The sequence below is a fragment of the Haliotis rubra genome, unplaced genomic scaffold, assembly GCF_003918875.1.
Source record: "Haliotis rubra isolate DU_JTF1 unplaced genomic scaffold, ASM391887v1 Scf292, whole genome shotgun sequence".
Classification (NCBI taxonomy): Eukaryota; Metazoa; Mollusca; class Gastropoda; order Lepetellida; family Haliotidae; genus Haliotis; species Haliotis rubra.
In genome coordinates, this window is record NW_025766960.1 from 470,676 (window position 1) to 492,500 (window position 21,825).

General features: G+C 41.7%; 1 protein-coding gene across 1 annotated transcript in view; it reads right to left on the reverse strand.

The window, feature by feature from the left end:
* Positions 1 to 1,719: 1,719 nt before the first annotated feature.
* Positions 1,720 to 21,825, reverse strand: part of LOC124282084 — a 68,942-nt gene continuing 48,836 nt past the window's right edge. Inside the window, exons 2-10 of the mRNA XM_046718057.1 lie at positions 19,427 to 20,272; positions 16,413 to 16,598; positions 15,398 to 15,664; positions 14,400 to 14,504; positions 10,061 to 10,222; positions 9,058 to 9,180; positions 5,075 to 5,242; positions 3,867 to 4,090; positions 1,720 to 2,408 (exon numbers count right to left, since the gene is read on the reverse strand). Of these exons, the coding sequence (XP_046574013.1) occupies positions 1,781 to 2,408; positions 3,867 to 4,090; positions 5,075 to 5,242; positions 9,058 to 9,180; positions 10,061 to 10,222; positions 14,400 to 14,504; positions 15,398 to 15,664; positions 16,413 to 16,598; positions 19,427 to 20,203 (2,640 nt within the window). The 5' untranslated portion in view covers positions 20,204 to 20,272 and the 3' untranslated portion in view covers positions 1,720 to 1,780. The remainder of the gene's footprint in view (positions 2,409 to 3,866; positions 4,091 to 5,074; positions 5,243 to 9,057; positions 9,181 to 10,060; positions 10,223 to 14,399; positions 14,505 to 15,397; positions 15,665 to 16,412; positions 16,599 to 19,426; positions 20,273 to 21,825) is intronic.

Genomic DNA, 21,825 nt, shown 5'->3' on the forward strand with positions numbered 1-21,825 from the left:
ATATGGCATCGACAACTTCCCCTTGCGCATTTAACTGGCTATAAAGCTAATATAACATCAGCTGACATTGCTAGTAATTCAGAAAAACACATGCCTGTACATAGTCTCAGACGTTTGGTGCAGTTGGCTTTTTCTCAGAGATTTTATAAAGTGTTTAACTCTTGTCTATATGAATTCAAGCACGTTTAATTTGACTAAACATAACAAACGTTATCCAATCCAGGATATAAAACCGGGCATGTTTCTGAGCATTCATCAATATGTAAAAACATGAACTACGAACCACTTCTTGGAGCCCTACAATCAAAGCTATATTTTGATTATATGTCAGTACTGTAGATACCACAGTTACGGCCATCCTCGATTATCTACAGGGTATAAGCTACGATAAATTGAAACGTATACCCTGAAGATTATCGAGGGATGAGTTACGGTAAACAAACATTCCTTGTTTCGAGCGATGTGCTGCGTTCTCGGAGATTTTACTGACGTTTCAAAGAATTGATGATTTGACAGCTTGAGTCAAATGAGTACAACAGGGTCTGTAATATATTCAAAGACAATTTCCCTGCCTGGAACGTGTTTCGTATTATAAACCATTTCAGTCGAAACATTTGATATTTGGTCTCTTCAAACATGTATAATCATATATGTGAACACAGCATAATAAAAGCTAACTGGCATCGAACCATGTCGTCTAACACCACAACCTAGGTCCTAACATGTCTAGACCACTGGCGCGTATCCCACAAACATGCATTCTCACAAACAGCCGTCCTTAAATCCAAACATTACTCGGCACATTGGTCATTCATTGGGCAATCTCGCCTCGATTTCTCGAAACAAACTTAAGTTTTTACTCAAATTTCAAACTGAGTTTGACAATTTCAAACAGATGAATTTTTAACTCAACTGCATTTTTAACATAAATAAGCCCAAACAACACTTAAGTAATTTATCAACCAAACTCAAATTATCTACCATGTTTGAGTTTGATATCGATTTCAGTGCATTCTGGGAAATGCATTTTCCTGTGTTTTCTCAAATTTGAGTACTTAAGTTTGTTTCGAGAAATCGGGACCAGATATACTATAACTAGCAGCACTGTCCTGCAGTAGCAACCTAACACATAACAGATCAGCAGAAATCTCTTCACGACCACTTTGAGGTCTCACCTGTACCATCAACATCAGAAACAATTCTGGCTTCAACTGACCAAAGGTTTTGGGTAGAACAAGAATCTCGCGGACACTTTTCAGCATTCGTCTTCTGGAGTACGGAACGTAATGGCATCGACGTAAACTTTCAGTTGCAAGTTAGTCCACGCTCGCCTTGCCGTCACAAGGCACCATCTTGATTATATACCATTATTCCGAATCTAACTGGACCAAATAGTTTCGAAGACAATCGCTCCAATATGCATTTCGGCACCCAAGAACGTGCTTACGTAAATGGAGCCAATGTACACTTTCAGTTCCAAATGTTCCTGCCGACATGTGGTCACAGAGCACCATCATTACAAACCATCATTCCGGCTCTAATTGGCACAGTTGTTTCCAACGAAATATGTATCGCTCCAACATGCGTCATCCAAGAACTGCTTACGTGAAAGTAGTCTTCCCGACCAAGACGTAAGCCTTACCAGACCATGGTGTAAATTATGAAGACGTCACGATGTTTTATCTTATCACAGTCGTCCCGACTATAACGTAAGCCTTACTAGACCACGGTGTAAAAATGAAGACTTCACGATGTTTTTATCGTATCACAGCCTGTCAGCTTACAGTAGTTCATCCGTGTAATCTATCCTGTACTGAAGGGCCGGGATGTCCGCATCTTCCTCCACATCATGGACCAGGAGGGTGAAGTAGTAGGTCCCCTCCTTGGGGAGATTCAGGTGAAACGTCTCCGCATTGTCCACAGATCGGATCTCCTGATCAATGTAATACAACAACGATTCTGAATCCTGGGGAGGACCAGGACCTAGATACTGCAACGTTGGCGTCACGGCAACGTTCTGCAGCAACACCGTCACACTCAACTTCCCATCATATGTCCGCATCACTGCTTTCATGCTCAAAGGGCGAATGTTGAAAGCAAACATCGCTGGCCACGTCTTCAGTGTCCCCTCAAACTCCTCCATTGTCGTAGTCTGTGACATTCGTGACCACTTCCGGTTGTTCGGGAGATGGGACAGTTTGAACTCGTCCGGAGGAGCCAGGAAAAAATGTTCCACGAAATATTTAAAAGGCTGAGCCCCAAACTGGACGTCCATTAGCCGGTACTGACCGTCCAGTAAAACGGCGTTCCACACATGCCGGCATGCCTGTACAGTGACTGGGTCGCCTGGTAGGTAGTCCCTATGCTTGGCCACACCCTCCACCAGCTCACACTTCAAACCCGCACACCTGGAAGGTAAACAATGTGGTCAATATGTAATGTCATGGACCATGGTCAGCACAACAGATCAATCCCAGTGTACTATACTCAAACAAAAGGCTTGGATATAAGGTTTATTCATCCTTATTGATTTGATTGATTTGGGTTATTTACTTTGGATAGATTGATTTGTTATTTGTATGCATTAAATGGGACTTACACATTAGGACAGAGAGATACCATGATTCAGTTATATCAACTTGCTGTGAGAGGGAAACCTCTGGTAATACATGTCTCAAATGTTTACAACGTTAATAAAACCAACGAACACGGGTATGGCGAGGGAGATGTAGCCATGGCGAATCAGGATTTGATCCCACAATCTGCCATGTTATAAGAAGGCACCTCTGAGCAGTCACTCACATTAGTCTACCTGTACCTCCAGTGCGTCGTGAAGCAAAGGTTCTGCCAGCCCTGCGCTTTCTATTACTGGTCATTCGTGTTCACTTCTTAAAACGAGTATTTCTGAATATATTATATTGGGTAGAACACAATCTGCCTGCCTTATTGCCACTGCTAACCATGTTACAAATATTCTACAAAGCAGTATTCATTTGTTAGGGGGTTCAGTGCTGGGTTTCCTTGCACATATAGTTAAAGGTTATCTGGATGACATGAGTCATGATTGCATTCCCACGGACAAAGATCTCTACCCTTACAACAACCACAGAACATGGTTAATTGACAAAGGCAAAACGTCTAACTCACAAACATGCAAAATTGATTATGTCATACGCATAATACCCTTTCTAAACATTAACAACGAAACATGATAGGTTATCAGTTTGTTGTAAAGGATTTGACAAGATATGGTTGAACATTACATTATTGAGGCATCAATGGCGAAAATCATAAATGGCATCCGAAACGATGTCATTGTGGTTTGGTTCTAAATGTTTAATTGGTATCCTGTAGAAGATTCGTAAGTTATCCTCCAAATTTCGATGTTCAAGTGCCTATGGAAAAGAATCGAGTCCGAAGAAATATAATGTTCTACCTATTCGTAGTTTTATCCATAGTTCAGAGTCCTGGAGTCAGTACATAGTACCGACAAGGACTTTGAGAAACTACATAAGTTTTAAACCCCAAGCTAGTGAGGTTTCGTTGTATCCATACTGTTCTGGAGGGTCGGTACGAGATTCTGTGAAGTTCAACTGTTTCAGTTTCAGCTTCGGGCGCTACTGACAGGCTGTTAATGGATAGCTCTATGTGATAGATATTCAGCTAGATTAATATAGATCAAACAGAAACAGAAACTAGAAACTTAACATTTGCTAGATACACATATTCTTCATTTTAAGTTCAAACCTAGGCATATATGCGGAACCAAACTCGGGATGTTAAGCCAGTTAGCTAACACGTCACCCTTCACCCTAATGGTAATTTCTGGAAAACACCTGCGTACAAAGACTTCATCATTTGCTAACCTTGTCATCTCTTGGTAGAGCGAGGCGTACGTCATCTTCTTCTCAGCCAGCTGCTTCATCTTCCCTGTGGGGGTGCTGGGTTTGTGTGTCGACTTGCTGTAGTACTCTAGACTCTGGCTGGCCAGCCATCGGTAAAGGGCGTGCGCCTTCACGTGGGGTGTTTCACAGTCACGTGTTATGGCCGCCACGAGACTCTTCATCGAGTCATGCTGCTCGGTCCGAACCTAAAACAGATTGAGAAGTGGTGGAGACGTGAATTCTTGTAATAGTATGACCAGATCCATGGACTTGGGCCATGGATATAGACTTGTTGGCTCGAAGATGACTTCTCGTCTGAGGAGTACCTTCACGGATGCTTTCAAGCATCCTTTGCCCACTAGAACAGGAAGGTCATGTTCAAACGCGCTTTCATCATTATCACCTTTTTCAGTTTCTGGTACATTGTTTTATTATTCATGTATATAGTGTGTGTGAAGAGAGGTTTTATCAGTTGTAAGAACCTGGCCACAATCCGCTTCACTTATGTGAATACAGTTTATTTAGACCTAAACGTGCTATGATGTTGTTACCGATCCAAAAGCATGTCCCTCCCAGTGTTTCACTGAATAATCGAATATTGAGATTAAACAGTGTAGATCCCTCACACTGTTATATCAGTTTGTGCACCCCAACGAGCCAACAGCCCCCCCATGCCTCAATCTGCATCATATCATCTTTATAAATGTATCTCAACTCTCGAATACTTACATCTACATCCATGTACTGGCATCATACTCATCCACTTTCTGCCACCCCATGGCTCTTGAGTTATCAAACGCCCACGCCCAAACTTACACGCAATCTCTCACACACGCACGCAAGCACAATTCTCAAACCTATTTGATTTATATAAACATATTTTATTCACTAATGTGAAAGGGATTGGGGACAAGTTATCCAACTTAAAATATCCTCTCACTAATATTTACATACATGCAATTTCAATTTTATACATCTTAGGAAAGAATACAGAGAAGAGATAGGAAAGTAAAAGAGAGAAGAGAGGAAGGGACACGACTTATGTGATCACTCAAACCTATACCATCCTACACCACAAAGACTTATATTTTATACATTCTCTCCATCCTTCTTTATACAACCTTCTACGCACCCACCTCCACCCCCTCGACTCCCCTCCCATCACATCCCGACCCCCTCCCTTGTCTTACCCTAAGTATCCCGTCCAATAGCTGTAGTGAGGCTGAGATCCAAGAGGAGTCCAGAGACGCTGTGTCCACGTCGTTGTCTCGGCTCCTCTCAGAGCTGGAGTAGCTGCCTGACGACGAGGACGTCACCACAACGCCGCTGTCGGGTCGCAACCTCTGCTTGACGTCCATCTGGAAACAAACAACAAATATATACACTTTAAAGAATAACGATTTTACACACTTCTAGCAACAACAACCACTGCTTCTAAATACACACACACACACACACACACACACACACAACCCACATGTATCACATGCAGTGTCTCAAAATTACCTGGCCTTGATATCTGAACGCTTGAAACATTGGATTTCATTTCAAACCCTTAATATGAACTTCCATAAGGTTCCCTGCCTCAATAAGTCCGTCAATGTGGCACCTGTTCTGCGTCCAAACACATACTAGAATATTAATGTACAAACACACTACGCTGATCAACTGGCCATGTTATATAAACGCTTGAAACACCCACACATTGGGTTCATTTCATAACCCTTAATATGCACTTCCATGAGGGTTCCCTGCCTCAATAAGTCCGTCAATGTTGCACCTGTTCTGCGTCTAAAGACAAACTAGAATATTAATGTCCAAACACACTACGCTGAAACCGGTACACAATACATGTCAACTATCGCCTCAATACAAGCTGACGACATGGATTTATAAAGTACATGTGTTCCTAAATGAAATGGGAACATACCGTGAACGGCCTCAGATATTGATTCACAGGACATTCAAATAGACATTCGTTTGCCTAAGTGAGACAATGTAAGCATATATCATGTTACTTATACGACACAAAATATATCCATTAATGTCGCAGAATTAAACGTTTGAGACAATACAAACCCGACACCATAGACATAGCACACTACAGAACACTGAAACAGACGGACGTGCGCTGCATACTCAACAGAAAACACAGACTGAATCAAACTGGCGTAAATCACGGAATGGGGGTTCGAGGAACATTTACCTGACCTGTGTCCACCCTGTAAATACCTACACCAACGTACATAGACCTATACGATACATATCAGTACACACACTAAACAAAAGAGTCGTTACGGTTGGGCGAGGTATATCGCCGTGAGTGAAGCAGGACGTTCTGCTGTAGTCGACAAATCTCGCCAGCATAACTGAGGATTAAACCCGAGTGTGCTGTGGACTAAAATCTACTTAAATCTGAATAACATTCTGGGAAAGTGTGTGATCGCTCCCCAGACCCCCTGCTAAGTCGTGGTTATAATTCAATGTCTGTCTAACGGTTGGGGATCCCACCCTCCCGGACTCGGTGGCACAGATACCGTGTCAGTACCCTGTCATCCCCGACAACCATGGGCGACCCGTCACTGGACACATCCTACCTCCTGTTTATTTAACGGTATTATTAAACCTTCACTCTCGTGCGGTACGAAAGTTTACAAGTTAGTATCTATATATTTAAGAACGTGTGATGGGCGATTCCAAATATCAGTGCTCCAAATTATATTCGATGCAATTGTCTTTTTTAACTTCTGTCGTATGTTACTGTCGTTGTTCGGATTGACGTGCCTTTGCCTGTGTTTGTGATCCATAAACCCATGCTTATAATACAGAATGAGTGTACAATGGACTCTCAGAGATTTGTTATGATAATAGTATAGGTTTCGTTGCTCATATATCTATTCATTCATTCATTCATTCTCCGCTAACTCAGTTAAAAATTGATCGAAACGAACATTTTAACCATTGCGCAGAAAGGGATTCTATGACATCAACATATCGATTTGCAAATGTCAAGCTGTTAAAAGGTAAAACAAAAGCTTTTGTATCAAAATTGAAGTTTACGAAACTGCTGATTCAGCGTTCAGTAACAAGTACTCACTTTTCACTCATTCCTTCTAAAAGCACTGTCGTTTTACGCCGCACTCCCCAACATCGAGCTATATCATGGCGGCCTATTTTCAGGAGGGTAAATGCTTTCAAACGATAAATACGAATCTTCCGATCTCCACTTTAATCAACGCTTAATCGTCCACCAAAACAACATTCGCTTCACCTTTCAAAGACTGTATAGATTTGTGATTATTTGTTAACAGCATATCCCTATACCCAAAAGAACATTAAACCAACCATGTCAGAATTAACACATTAACAAAGCTATTAACAATCATAATAGGTGTCCTCGATCATCACTTCCGCAATGGCTAACAATTCAATCCGATATCACACTGCCTTCAACATAAACCGCAATGCCCTTCTTAGAAACACACTCATTCGGACACAATCGGGTTATTCCGCTGCGAATGCATATACACATACATATCATTCTTGACAACTCGTGTCATTTTATTAGCATTGGACATTGCCGATTGTATTCAAGGCCAAGTCTTTTCCATACCACGTCCAGTGGCATTCCACGTTGGTAGTCTCACGCCAAGAGGCCGGAGTTCACTATAAGCCACCAAAGCAGCGACCCTTTGTGTACAGATAATGAGATTTATACGTATAAACTCCAGCTCCACGGATAGCCGCGTTGGTGTGGCGAGGCACTTAAGATCCATTCTTACCCCGAAATAACTCCGACCTACCCAGGTATTGTATATCGTTCACTAAAACCTTCCATTGTGTGCTTCGGACGTCATTTTGCATTGAAATCGAACCAAATACGTCCTGCATCTACGTTGTTCTACAACTGAATGAAAACCGAATCTCTGCGCCAAAATTATTTCGGGCCCATGAAACACCTACGTGTGTGGCGCCGTCATAATTTAAGTCTTGTCCACGTCACGCTTACGGCTGTAGAAGAAGAGTTAATCGTTTTTAAGTGGTTTTAATATTGATTTAGTCTCTGTACAGTCGTTTATGGTCTTGTAAACATGCCTGATAGGGTTAGAGCTATCAAAATGTCAGTTTTGTTAGGTCAAACAGTGACTACATTTCAAAATCACAAACTTATATCGATAGAAAATATACTCATCGAAAAATATAAGGGAACATGTGGAATTAGCGCGTAGTGCGGAATTCAAATATTGTAATATCATAATCTTTAAAATGCATTACTGGTTAACTAGTTTAGTCTGTCTGTATATCTCACCTCTACTAGTATAGTCTGTCTATATATCTCACATCTATTAATTTACTTGTTTAGACTCTTTTCGTATCCCACCTCAACAAGTTTAGTCTGTCTGTATATCTCACCTCTACTAGTTCAGTCAGACACCTCAGGTAGCAGGGCCTGTCTATGTATCTCACCTCTACCAGTTTAGTCTGTCTGTATATCACACCTCTACTTGTTTAGTATGTATGTATATGTATATCTCACCTCTACTAGTTTAGTATGTATATCTCACCTCTACTTGTATATTCTTACTCTATATCTCACCTCTACTAGTTTAGTCTGTCTGTATATCTCACCTCTACTAGTTTAGTCTGCCTGTATATCTCACATCTACTAGCTTAATCTGTACATATGTCTCACCTCTACTAGTTTAGTCTGTTTATGTATCTCACCTCTACCAGTTTAGTCTGTCTGTATATCTCACCTCTACCAGTTTAGTCTGTCTGTATATCTCACCTCTACCAGTTTAGTCTGTCTGTATATCTCACCTCTACTAGTTTAGTCTGTCTGTATATCTCACCTCTACTAGTTTAGTCTGCCTGTATATCTCACATCTACTAGCTTAATCTGTACATATGTCTCACCTCTACTAGTTTAGTCTGTTTATGTATCTCACCTCTACCAGTTTAGTCTGTCTGTATATCTCACCTCTACCAGTTTAGTCTGTACATATATCTCACCTCTACTAGTTTAGTCTGTCCATAAAACTCACCTGTACCTCTTTTAGTCTGTCCATATATCTCACCTCTACTAGTTTTGTCTGTCTGTGTATACTCACCTCCACTAGTTTAGTCTGTCTATGTATACTCATCTCCACAGGTTTAGTCTGTGTATACTCACCTCCACTAGTTTAGTCTGTATGAGGCTGGTACTGGCCTGACTCTTCACGGTGGAAGGTCGAGATGACCTCACGCTGCTCCGTTCACTGGTCAGATCCATATGGAGGTCAACATGGCCACCGACCTGTCAACATGAAAACCAGATTTGACCAATATTGACCAGACTGCAATTAACGCTGGAAAATGCGAGCAATTTCCAGTTTAATGTCTTTGATGGAAATAGAAGTAACAATGAAATATCATAACGTATGGAAAATGATAATCAAAACATAAGTGTTACATCATGACATATATTTATGAGTATGTTTCATATTTGGTTGTCCACCCATTCAATACTATTGAATCTAAGAGTCTTGCCATTCCTCACAGACGATAACACGATGATTTTAACCACAATGGGGCGGTGGGGTAGCCTAGTGGTTACAGCGTTCGCTCGTCACGCCGAAGGCCCGGTTTCGATTCCCCACATGGGTACAACATGTGAAGCCCATTTCTGGTGTCCCCCGCCGTGATATTGCTGGAATATTGCTAAAAACGGCGTAAAACCATACTCAGCCAGTCAGCAGTCAGCTTTAACCACAGAAACATATTCGCATTCTCTTAATGTCAGAGAGGATTGGATGGTTCTGGCTGAACGCCAGAGATGCGTCCCTTTGCTGTGACAGTCTCCACTATCTATGATTGCTTCGAATCTCTTAGCTCTGATTATCATCCTTGGTTTGTGACAGCATAAGCATCTATTTTGGGCTTCACCTATATTCTAAGGGTCTACACCTCGTACATCAATTTGGAAATCCGTTACAAATTCAACCCTGATTTTCCCGAATCATTGGTATTGTTTCTCTATTTTGGCATCCTGAGTTATTTGGCGCATTTCTTGACGACGCAATAAAACTTAAATATTGTTCAAAGCTGGATATTGTTCAACTGCTGAGTGTCGAGGAAGACACCGAGTGAGTGAACGTGTCTCTCAACTCCAGATCTAGAAACTGTAGAAGACTCACTTGGATTCCAGGCTTGGCGCTACAGACCGCCCTCCGCGGCCCAGCTGGTGACTCGGACAGGTGGACGTCTATTGCCGACTGGAGCTCCTCCCGTGACACCTGACCACGCCGTGAACGTTCTACCAAGCTTTTGGCCAGTTCCAGGTTTGGGTCACGCACGCCCTACAAGAAAAAAAGTTTGTTAAAACTGTAACCCCGATCATCAGAGCAAATAAAACCAACAGCCATGTTGCATTACTATCAATGATCATTCGCATATATATATATATATATGTAATATATATATATATATACAAAACCCATGGGTCTTGTTATTGAAATCATGAAAATTAAATTATACTATCTGCACAATCCCTAAAGGCACGTTGAGAACTCATGTAACCCAAGGCATGGTGTGCGTTAAAGCTATCTCTCCTTTGAGGGGAGCTCTGAAATATAACTGTAGATGTATTGATATACAGTTGTTTTCTCGATGTTGAAGGGGCCTACATAAATACTTCGAGTTATCCGAGGTTCTATACAGCCACAAGATTGTGGCTATATAAGGTGAGTGAGTGAGTTTAGTTTTACGCCGCACTCAGCAATATTCCAGCTATATGGCGGCGGTCTGTAAATAATCGAGTCTGGACCAGACACTCCAGTGATCAACAGCATGAGCATCGATCTGCGACATTGGGAACCGATGACATGTGTCAACCAAGTCAGCGAAACTGACCACCCGATCCCGTTAGTCGCCTCTTACGACAAGATAGTCGCCTTTTTATGGCAAGCACATGGGTTGCTGAAGACCTATTCTACCCCGGATCTTCACGGGTCTGGCTATATAAGGAATACCCAGGGATGGAGCCTTTACTTTCAGATAACCGTACGATAGATACATGTCTGACTGATAGGTATTCGGAGATTGCTTTGGATCCAAACTTTCATGTTTGAAGAGGCAACTATGGTGAGAAGTGGTTACAATTCAGCCTGATTCCATTGGTAGAGTGCGTACTGCGCAACATACATAGGGAACTAGTCTGATCACAAATAGTGTTCATTATCGATATCACTGGAATGGTTACCATCTGTGAAATGTTCTAGATGATCGATTGAGATCATGTTTTTCATACGACACTGAACTGCTACGATGCTTTTGTTTATTACATTATAATTCTGGTTAGTCTGATGCAGCCCCGCCCTCCTGCTGACTGCCATGACGTCAGAACACGGTGTGCAACACCCTCAAACGAGACTTGGATTCAGCAAACGAGACGAGGATCCAGTCACTAGCACACCCCAAGAAACGGTCACGCAGAAGACCCGGGTTCGATTTCCCACATGGGTTCAATGTGTGAAGCCGATTTCTGGTGTACCCCGCTGAAATATTGCTAAAAGCGGCGTAAAACCCAACTCACTCACTCACCCACTCACTCAAGAAACAAACGCTTCAGAAAAATATAATGCCTCGAAGCATCCACAGAAATTACCATTGTACCTATCTGCAATTGAATAAAGCATTTCTGACTAGGCTGTTATTATATTGAACTATTTCCCCGAGGATAGAGCAAGTAACGAGTGGTATCACAAGTTCTATACGATCGTTCGTAAGCTACCTTCTAGGATCAAAGAGGCTGCCAACAAAGAATATTCAAGAGTTGTGTCAACTATCGGTATCTTCACAGAAGCCTCTGGGCGTTCCCTCTGACTCGGGCATGGCCCTGGTTTCAATCAGTTTCCTCAAACAGAACACAGATCTGTACTGACTGAACTGATTGAACATCAGCTGATTCGGCCTCACCTTTGAAACTGTGGAAAGTACATTATGAATGAGCTCTGAATGTCTAACACTGATCTGACTGGATGAACTAAACTCATTTACAGCAAGATCAAAGATAGTCTGGTCAAAACACCCAATTCCTATAACGTTAAATTGGAGGTATTTTCTATTATGACAATTCTAATATGTATCGGATTATTAATCTCAATCATTAGATGAAAAGGAGTCATCGGTGTAGGCTACACAGGTAATCTTGGAACACCTGCGGGTACATTTACTTGGTGTTTAAATTTAAACTGTTCCTGAACACCAAGCAAGGTACATCTTCGTGCACAGCAATAAATTAACTCTCAAACAATAAAACTCATATCCGGTTCAAATCAACAGGCATACGTGTAGAGTCTGATATAGAAAGTACATTATACATTATACTCAGTATACATGATCATGAAACCGCCTCCGTGGTGTAGTGGTTAGAGCGTCCGCCCGGAGAGCGGTAGGTCGCGGGTTCCATCCCCGACCGCGTCATACCAAAAGACGTTAAAATATGGTACTTGTTGGTCCCTGCCTGGCGCTCGGCATTAATGGGTACAACAAGGACTGGTCGGCTCGGAGTCAGTATAATGTGTCTGAGTGGGGTATTCATGCTTCACTGCGGCATGGTATCTCAGTGGGCTAGCACTATAAAACCAGCTTCAGTCTGGGCTAGTACAAGCAGCCGCAGATACACATACAAACGCATGCACGTCGTCATATGAGCGAAATATTCTCAAGCACGACCATAAACCCATTCACCTCATTTCACCTCACCTCACATGATTATGACTAATGAATATAATTAAATTTGACAGAGAACAGTGTTCTGGGTCTATTGCCGTCTGCACGATGTGATAATATATTAACTAAACCCACTGAATTACGAATTCAATGATCCTACAATGTATACAGTAAATAGAAGTCCACAATACAATAATACAATGTGTCCAGATGCAAAGTGTAAAATAATAAAACTCTCGTCTGCTGACCAAGGTCGTCTGAGGGGTGTCGTCTGCCTTTATCAAGCGCAAGAAAGACGTAAGAGGTCAGAGTCATAAAGAATATAATGCTAGTGCTCACACATACATGTAGTTCCTGTCTTGCTCCTCTGGCTGTCTCATTAACTAACACACTGAGGACTATCAAGACAACAAATAAATGTCCTCTTGTGTATGTGCAGTTTAAAATCCACGTCTTCTTCGAATGGTCTCAGATGATGATTATGACACCAGTGAATTACTCAACACAACGTGTATGAACATTACACCAGAACGAAAGGGGCTCTACCCGGCGCTGTGATGAGTTACTGTATCCGTGTCGTCTGCTCGGAATGTCGTCTGCTGAAGTCTCAGCTTCAAAGCATCAGATGACGATTACGACACCTCACTTTTTCCAGTGAATTACTATCCACAACACAATTGAACACCTCGAACTTCACATTACAACGAAAGGTGTTCTACCCGATGCTGCGATGAGTTACTGCGTCAGTGTCGTCTGCTCGGAATGTCGTCTGCTGAAGTCTCAGTTTCAAAGCAGCTGTCAGCTGACAATACCATCTACACCACTTTGGTTAAGCCTCGTGTCAGATCAGTGCTAATTAAACAAGTCCGCGTGGGGCCTAGCCACTGGGTGAATGACAAAAAAACATGATTGCCACCCGTCAGTCATTCTGATCACATAATATGGTTGTAAGATTGTAAGATTGAGCGTGACCAGGGGAAGCGATTTCACCAATCGGTCGTGACTAACAGTAAAATTACACCTGCTTTGTAAACATCCCATTGTGCAGTTGGTACGAGGCTAAATGACTATCAGTGCACGGAGAGTGTTCGGGGCAAGAGGGTGCATTTAGCCACGTGCCTAGCACTGCTGCGTTGCCAGGGGTTATTTGAGGGTCTATATTGACGGTATGGCTTCGCTGCTTTCTTATGTCCATGATGATCTGATCCTCTTTAAAGAGGATCAAGCCGTATTACCCACACTTCGCGGTGAGAAGTGTTCCTATGTCGTGACAGAATATTGTTTCATGGACATTAGGACAGGGTGAACTCGGTTGACTGAGGTATCACGTATACCCATTAATCTGCGAGTTCGGTACTCAACGACAATGGGCCTGGTCGTCACACTGGATGAATGAGTTGAGGGAGTGGTGGGGTTGAGTGAATAGGTGGTTGTGTGAGTTCAGTTTTACGCCGCTTTTAGCAATATTCCAGCAATATCAAGGCTGGGGACACCAGAAATGGGCTTCACACACTGTACCCATGTGGGGAATCGAACCCGAGTCTTCGGCGTGACGAGTTAACGCTTTAACCACTTGGCTACCCCACCGCCGCGAGTTGAGTGAGTGTTACTTAAACACGTGCCTGTGTAGCTAATAGTTTTCTTGTTTGTTTGTTTGGTTGGTTGGTTGTTGTTTAACGTGCTCTCAGCAGTATTCCAGATATTTGGCAGTGGTCTGTAAATAATCGAGTCTGGACCAGACAATCCAGTGATCAACAGTTAGTGAGTGACTGCCTGAGAGTGATATAAATCCGGCATACTCACAAGTACATTTACACGTGGAGAATGGCTTTGGATGAGCGGAAGAAGGTCATCTAAGGTCACGCCTACGCGATTCCGAGTTAGGACTAAGGACAAAGCATCCGTTAACTGCAAGAGAAAAAATAAAGTGAACTTTGACGATCCAGTGTGTTATTTCTAATTTTCTATGCTCCTCTATGAACAAATAAACCGACAAAAGTTATACACTTGAAATAATTTAGGTTTGATAAAACAAAATTACAAACATTATCAAAACATTATCAAGACTGCAAACTCAAGGCCCAAAACACATCAGTGATACCCGGATGAACAGAGTTCGAAATTAACGTTGGCCTTTAGGCCCGAAGCCGACTGAAAACCACTAGGACCCACAGCTTTTTTGCTTTCCACAGGTTCTTATGGCCGACAGCTTTTCCACCCCCAATAACTAAGAGTAACATTTTGCAGAAAATACCATTCATTAATTTCTGGTTTATATTTCTAAATTAAACTCTTTAACTAAGTTAGTTGCCACATTTTGGTTTGCAGGGAATTACTTATATTGTAGCTAAAATATAGAGCCTACACATTCTGATCAGGACCCACAACTTTTTATGGTTCTGGGTCCTTAGGACCTGCAGTTTTCAGGGTTAAGGGCAAACACTAGGTATGAAATACAACGCCACCGTATAACCATGTCTTGTTTATTTCACTGTCACCACTATAAAACTTGGATGCATACTTTCTTTTGCCAGCATCTCATCAATTGAATATTTGTAATTCAGCTGGAATATTGCTGAGTGCGACATTAAACAACTGATAAACACACACACCATCCATCCTCTTATAATAACAAAATACTAATACACTTAAAATCTCCAAAGAAAAAAAGATAATTTTTAGCGATCACCTCCTAATAAATCTGAGAAAAAAACACAGACTAAAGTTTGCCTTTGAAGATCTTTTTAATATTTCGTTATTGTTATATCATTGGAATTTCATTTGACATAAAATACACGTACCTGTTCAATATTTGGTACCTCCCGTAATTTTGAGGCGGTGCCCTTAGCCCATCTGCTGTCAATTTCAGACGACGACAACAATTCATTAGCACCCATTACGTCACTTCCGCTTTCACTAAGAGGTCCAGCTCCAGACACTTCCGCCTCTAACTGGCCCTCTATCCGCTGCAGATGTTCTGCTAGAAAGGTAGACAACTCTTGCCGGGTGAGTGTGGCCTGGCGGTAGTACAGTCCCTCGGCAAATTGCTCCTCGAACGTCTTCAGCTTCTGCAAGAAAAAGTGAGTAAGTGATTGTTTCAATATGTATATTCATATTTTTCACAATACCGCTGAGTATCGGATGCTTTGATTCAGGAACTTAGAAGTAAACCGAAACAGTGAAACCAAAATACATGCTACGACATTTCCTTAGTAACAAAGAAAACCTATATTGCAGACACCCAGTTTGTCGTGTCTAGTGAAACAAAATGTCTATGCATTTATATACGCACTTACCCTCTTTTATAATGTAACTTAAATTTGCAGTATCAATTAGATCTTTAAGGACTGATATATTTTGAGATACTTGGAAATTGCAAATTATTTCTATACCTTTTGGCAAACGAGAACAAGAATCATATTTCTGTTGTTCTGTCAATTTAGTTTGAGTTAATCAAACACAACATTGTCGACGCCTGACGTTCAAACCTCATTCGATATGTTTGGAGATGTACTACGTGATATATGTTTTAGACATGTTTCCTGATTTCGATATGAAGTTAATTAAGAGTTTTCATTCTGATTCAGCATATGAAACGCTGGTGATATCGCATTAAAAATAATCTGATGGGGTAGGTCTGTCTCATTTGACCTACCCCAAAACCTTCTATGAAGATCACGTCAGATCTTCACGCAGAGCAATCATATCGGAGTAGCAGATCACATTTCAGTGAGACTGCAGAACAGTGATCAAACTTATAATAATTAGTGATAGTTATACTACATGTCCTAATGGTGTCAGCGCTGGTAAAGTTACCTCCTCATCCGGGTCCCTCGTCCAGCTGGAGGCGGGTTCCGACGCCTGCCTGTATTCCAGAACGAGGCGAGTGAAATTAGACCGGTACCCCCGTACAAGCTGGACAAAGTCCCCCATCTCTCCACGACAGTCCTCGGATGCTGCCTTAACTCCCGTCCATAATTCCTCTTCTAGTTCTGTAATGTTCTGTTGGGGAGAACCCATTTAAACATTATTACATGTGACATTCAGACTGATGTCCTGAGTCCACCTGCTCAAAGTGGTCTCAGCGCAACGATGACTGACATACTCTTACACTTACGATAGCCGTAGCGCTAGGATGCAAGTAAGTCATGTGTCCCGATCCTACGGCATTCGTTAGCCTATGATAGTGAGTGAGTGAGTTTGGTCTTACGCCGCTTTTAGCAATATTCCAGCAATATCACGGCGGGGGACACCATAAATGGGCTTCAAACCTTGTACCCATGTGGGGTAGCCTATGATAAGCTATAGTTACGACAGTTCGTAATGTTACAATCGGGACCTTGGTCCATAAAGCGATCTGAGTGACTCGTAGTGACGTAACTGCTATGTTTACAAATTATACAAAGGGGAAGGGACCTATGTATTCAACAGAGACTCATCATATTGTCATACGTTGCGTTAAGATTGTTAAGTGGAACGTAGTCAAGACACTTAACACGATGTAACGTCGTAACGCCATGACCCCTATTTAAACGTTATGGTTTAACATAAACTTGCAATAGCTATAGGAAAAACTCCCGTTTTTCAATTCGGACAAGATATTGTGTCATATAACAATCATTGCGCCATTTCTGTCGTAGGTAATATATACTCTCAGTCGTATGTTACGATTGTTGCGTAAAACGAATCCGAGGCTAGAATTCCGTAAAGGGAAGTACACGATCATATGACCATATGTTTGGTAAGAAAGAGTCGAAAGTATCAGTGTTGAAAATGTGCTCGCTACTTATAAAGGGAAATAAAGGGACGTAACCACGCCCATCTACGACACTCGGAAAGAACGTGTGTGTGTGTGGACCACTACCACAATTCACTCATATCTACGTTTGCTGAACACGAAGGAAGGAAGAGAGAGATTAAAGAAATCGACGTGTGAAGTGAGTGAGTAGAGTTAAACGCCGTTTTCAAGTCCAGTTGTATATGGACGAGGCAGAGGTACAGATATGCTTCGTATCTACGTAAATTACGCAAATATTTATGTTAAAACTCAATTCCTATTAGGTCTATTGCGTACAATACGCTTGAATTTTTGTAAATACTCAATAAATTTGATCTTACATGCGCACACACACAAAAATGTCAAATCTTAGCTTGCGTACCGGTGGATAGATAAAATAACTGAGGAATATTGAGAGGTTCTATTTCAGGACATGAACTTGACAACTTGCAGTCCTTCTTATCGTTTCTCATATTACAGATCAAATATAAATAACAAACACTAAAATTTAAATATTATATTTTTAAAATGAATGGAAAAGCAAAATACCCAATTGAGTTTGAGTGAGGTGAGTACAATTTATTTTGTTACTCAATTACTCAAAGGAATATTAGGATACCCATTTGAGATGAACACAAGCGAGTACATAACTCAATGACCAAAAGTTCTCTGTAGCTCTGACGAGGGAGGAAAGCCAGAAGTCATGTAGGTTTCAGACGTTTACCATTCTAGTGAAGCCCATAAGCATGGTGTGCCAAACCTAGAAACACAATCTGGACGAACCGGGATCACAACATATGACCATAGGTTCCTGGCGTGACCAAGGGAACCAACTCTGCAGAGCGAATTGCGGCGCCTTAGACGACTTGGCCACCCGTGGCCTTTATTCCTAGAAGTGCTTGTACAGATCATGAAAAACTACTTACAGTAACGGTATTACACTTCACATATAAGTGGCATTTTGGTAACTAGCTGAAAATATTCAGAAACATGTTGGTGTTGATTGAGCAATACCCTGAAAATAGATGTTATAATGGTGGTGTTGAACACTTTGAAACAACAGGGCCATGCGAAACACGCCAATCATTGTTAATGCACTCATACTCGTTACAAGATATATTTGGGATGTTATTTAAAAGAGGTCTCCTTTTAAAAAGAAGGTGCATTGAATGATGGAAAGTATTTAACACCACTTCACAACAGGGCATGCGCATTAGATGACATTCCAAGTCTTTGAATCAAGGGTATTATGGCATTTAAAGGGGATCTCCGTTTCAGAAAGCTGCATGGAAGAAGGCGGAACAGTGTGACACCACTTCAAAACAACTGGGCATGCGTATTAGTTGGCATTCCATGTCTTTTAACCATGGGTTATATATAATATGGCATGAAGCTGTTGATGCAAACTCACACAGCATCCGGGACAAACACACCGTTCACTGTGAAACATTTGTCTTGATTTAAAATCACAAACAGTGCATGAATGAGTAATATGGGTTCATTTAAGCCGTTTCAGCAGTATTTCATCGAGGACACCATGACCTAACTTTGGTACCCGTGTCCGAGCTTTCGATATATATAGAGCGAGCACTTCAACAATAACTCCCCACCCTCGCTCCATAATAGACTGTTGGCAAACCAGACTTTGCACTTTAACTGACCACTCAGCAATATTCCACCTATATGACGGTGGTATGTAAATAATCGAGTCTGGACAAAACAATCCAGTGATTAACCACATGACCACGCAATTTGGTTACGATGACATGCACCAACCAAACCACACGATCCCGTTAGTTGACTCTTACGACAAGCACGGGTTGCCGAAGATTACATCTAACCCCAGTCTTAGGTGGGTAGCGTATCCTTATCGAACGTGTTTTGGGCTTGTCTTCCATTGAGATGAATGTGTTGTATAATTGTGCTCATAATATCATCTATCTACTTAAACATTTTGGATTTGATAGATCTGCATCAGTTTATGAAATTACCAAATTACTTCTGAGAAAACGTACTGCTTTCTTAGAATAAATAAATATTTTGTTCACCTTACCTTTCGTATAATGTTAGCAGCATCCGAGTTAGTAAAGACACACCAATCAGAATTAGTAGAAACTGGATCAAACAAGATTATACTGGATATTGAGCGTTCACTTGCTTTCTTGGCGATGTTCACATCGTGAACACTGCGAACACTAAAGCTGCCATAGTCACGTGGGTCACGCGTAACGCTGGAGTCTAATCTCCACCAGTCATCGTTCAATCCAGGTCCTTGTCCATACTGGAAAGGACCGGTTTCATCCGGTATGGACAGGACGTCGGAATCTTCACTGTCAAGGTCACTGTCAGTAGCGTCACTGCTCAGACCACCTGGGGAATCTGTCTTCCGGCTCTTCTCCGTACCGGATCTTCTTCTCCCGGACTTCAGACCACGCCTCTTCCTCACGTTAGCACTCTTTGGTCTCACCATCCGGGTTCTTGTGGGCGTGGACTCTTCGTCTTCTTCCGTGATGGCGAACTCTGACAAGCTGTGGTTCCGCCTTAGATGAAGGCGGTAGTTGTTGCCATGGTCCGACGGCGCCATTTCCGGTCGATGTCGCGTCCCCGACCCGTACAACAACCTCGGGGTGCCAGGAACTTCCTGGTTCGACTCAAAGAAGTGGCGTTCCAGTTCCCTCACGTCCACTCCCCCAGGGCGGCCCCTCCCGACCTCGGAGATCCCCGAGTCGTGGGAATCGGACAGCGCCAAGCCCTCCTGGTCATGCCTGGAGATGCTTGACCTAACGGCCACCGTCGCCGGGCCGTTGCAAGTGCTGAAGCCGCTCCCCATGCCGATGTCGCCGGGCGGCTACTGGCCGTGGGTGGGTCTCAGGTGGGATAGCGTCATGTGGTTTTCATGCTGAAAAGGATATGTACACATGAATACATACGAAAAGTTAGGCTTCGCTTCAAATAAATTGTCATGCTGTTGATCACTGGATTGTCTGGTCCAGACTCGATTATTTACAGACCGTCGCCATATAGCTGGAATATTGCTGAGTGCGGCGTTAAACTACAAACCAATAAATCACATAAAGTAAGGAGAAAAAAGAAACTAAACCAGTTGATTTCATCTTTTTATACAACGAATGTATTGGTGCTTGGCATGTTTTAAAGTTTGAATAATAATATTTCAAACTTTGAATAATAATATTTCAAACTTTAACAAATAAGATTTGCCTAATACACAATTGCTGACGAGAATCGAAATATTATCGAAAATCAATCTGTTTGGGATTTTCTTTTTACAGAAATTTACATTTCAAAACGTGGTAAGGACTATGTGTTTGCAAATTCGTTTCTTATCCTATTCTTATTGAACCAATTCTATTGTACAAAAAATACCTAGCCGCAGATTACTTTTTACAAACTGTTACTGGAATGAGTGATGGTGAAATAGACAAAATCAAATCAAACAAGTTTTTCAACTATCAATACCATAAGCAACGACCACTGTGCACTTTCTTTTGCCTCTCAGTATAGATAACAAACGTTGTTGAATGTCAGGAGAAACAGTCAATACAAATGTGTCACAAAGATAAGAGTGAGTGAGTGAGTGAGTTCAGTTTTACGCCGCCTTTAGGAATATTTCAGCAATATCTCGGGTACAGCAGAAATGGGCTTCACACATTGTACCCATGAGGGGAATCGAACCCGGGTCTTCGGCGTGACGAGCGACCGCTTTAAGCAATAGGCTACTCCACCGTAGATAAGAGTTAGTTAGTAAGAGTAAGTTAGGTATGACGCTGATTTGAATATTGTTAATCGTCCTTTCAACTCGATGGTAATGACACCCAACTAACACAGGTAAGATGTTTGTAAACCGAAAATCTTCATAAGAAAATCTAACAGTTACACACACATTCGTGACCAACTCGTGTTATTCTGGGACAAGCCTTCTTGGAGGTTACGGAAAGAGGCGAGTGGTGACGAATGTTACACACTATCATCGTACGACAAAGGGGCGCAACTCCACACTATATAAAAAATATACCGAGAGAAACAAAAAAGGGAACACCACTTCAAGGCAGTGTTCCTATGTTTATTCTCAGATTTCCTTACACAGCGCTATTCAAAGCTTGTAACGAAAACTGGACAATATTAAAGGAACGCTTGAATTTTCCTATGTCCCTTTATTTGTTTCTCTCAGTATATATGGTAAATAGAACCATTGTCCAACAAAAATTTTTTTCCTATGCCCTTACTTAAAAAGTTGACATTTTATCAGTATATCTCTTTTTAAGTTCTCCATGAGATAAGTGTGAATCTGACAAGCAAAACTATCCTCTAAGTAGTTTGATACAGACCATATAACCATGTGTTCATATTAACATGATATTGCCTCATTCCGCCCACAACATGTGACATGCAGACAGTTCAAAATAAGTAAAGTTAATGAAAGGGAGGTAACTC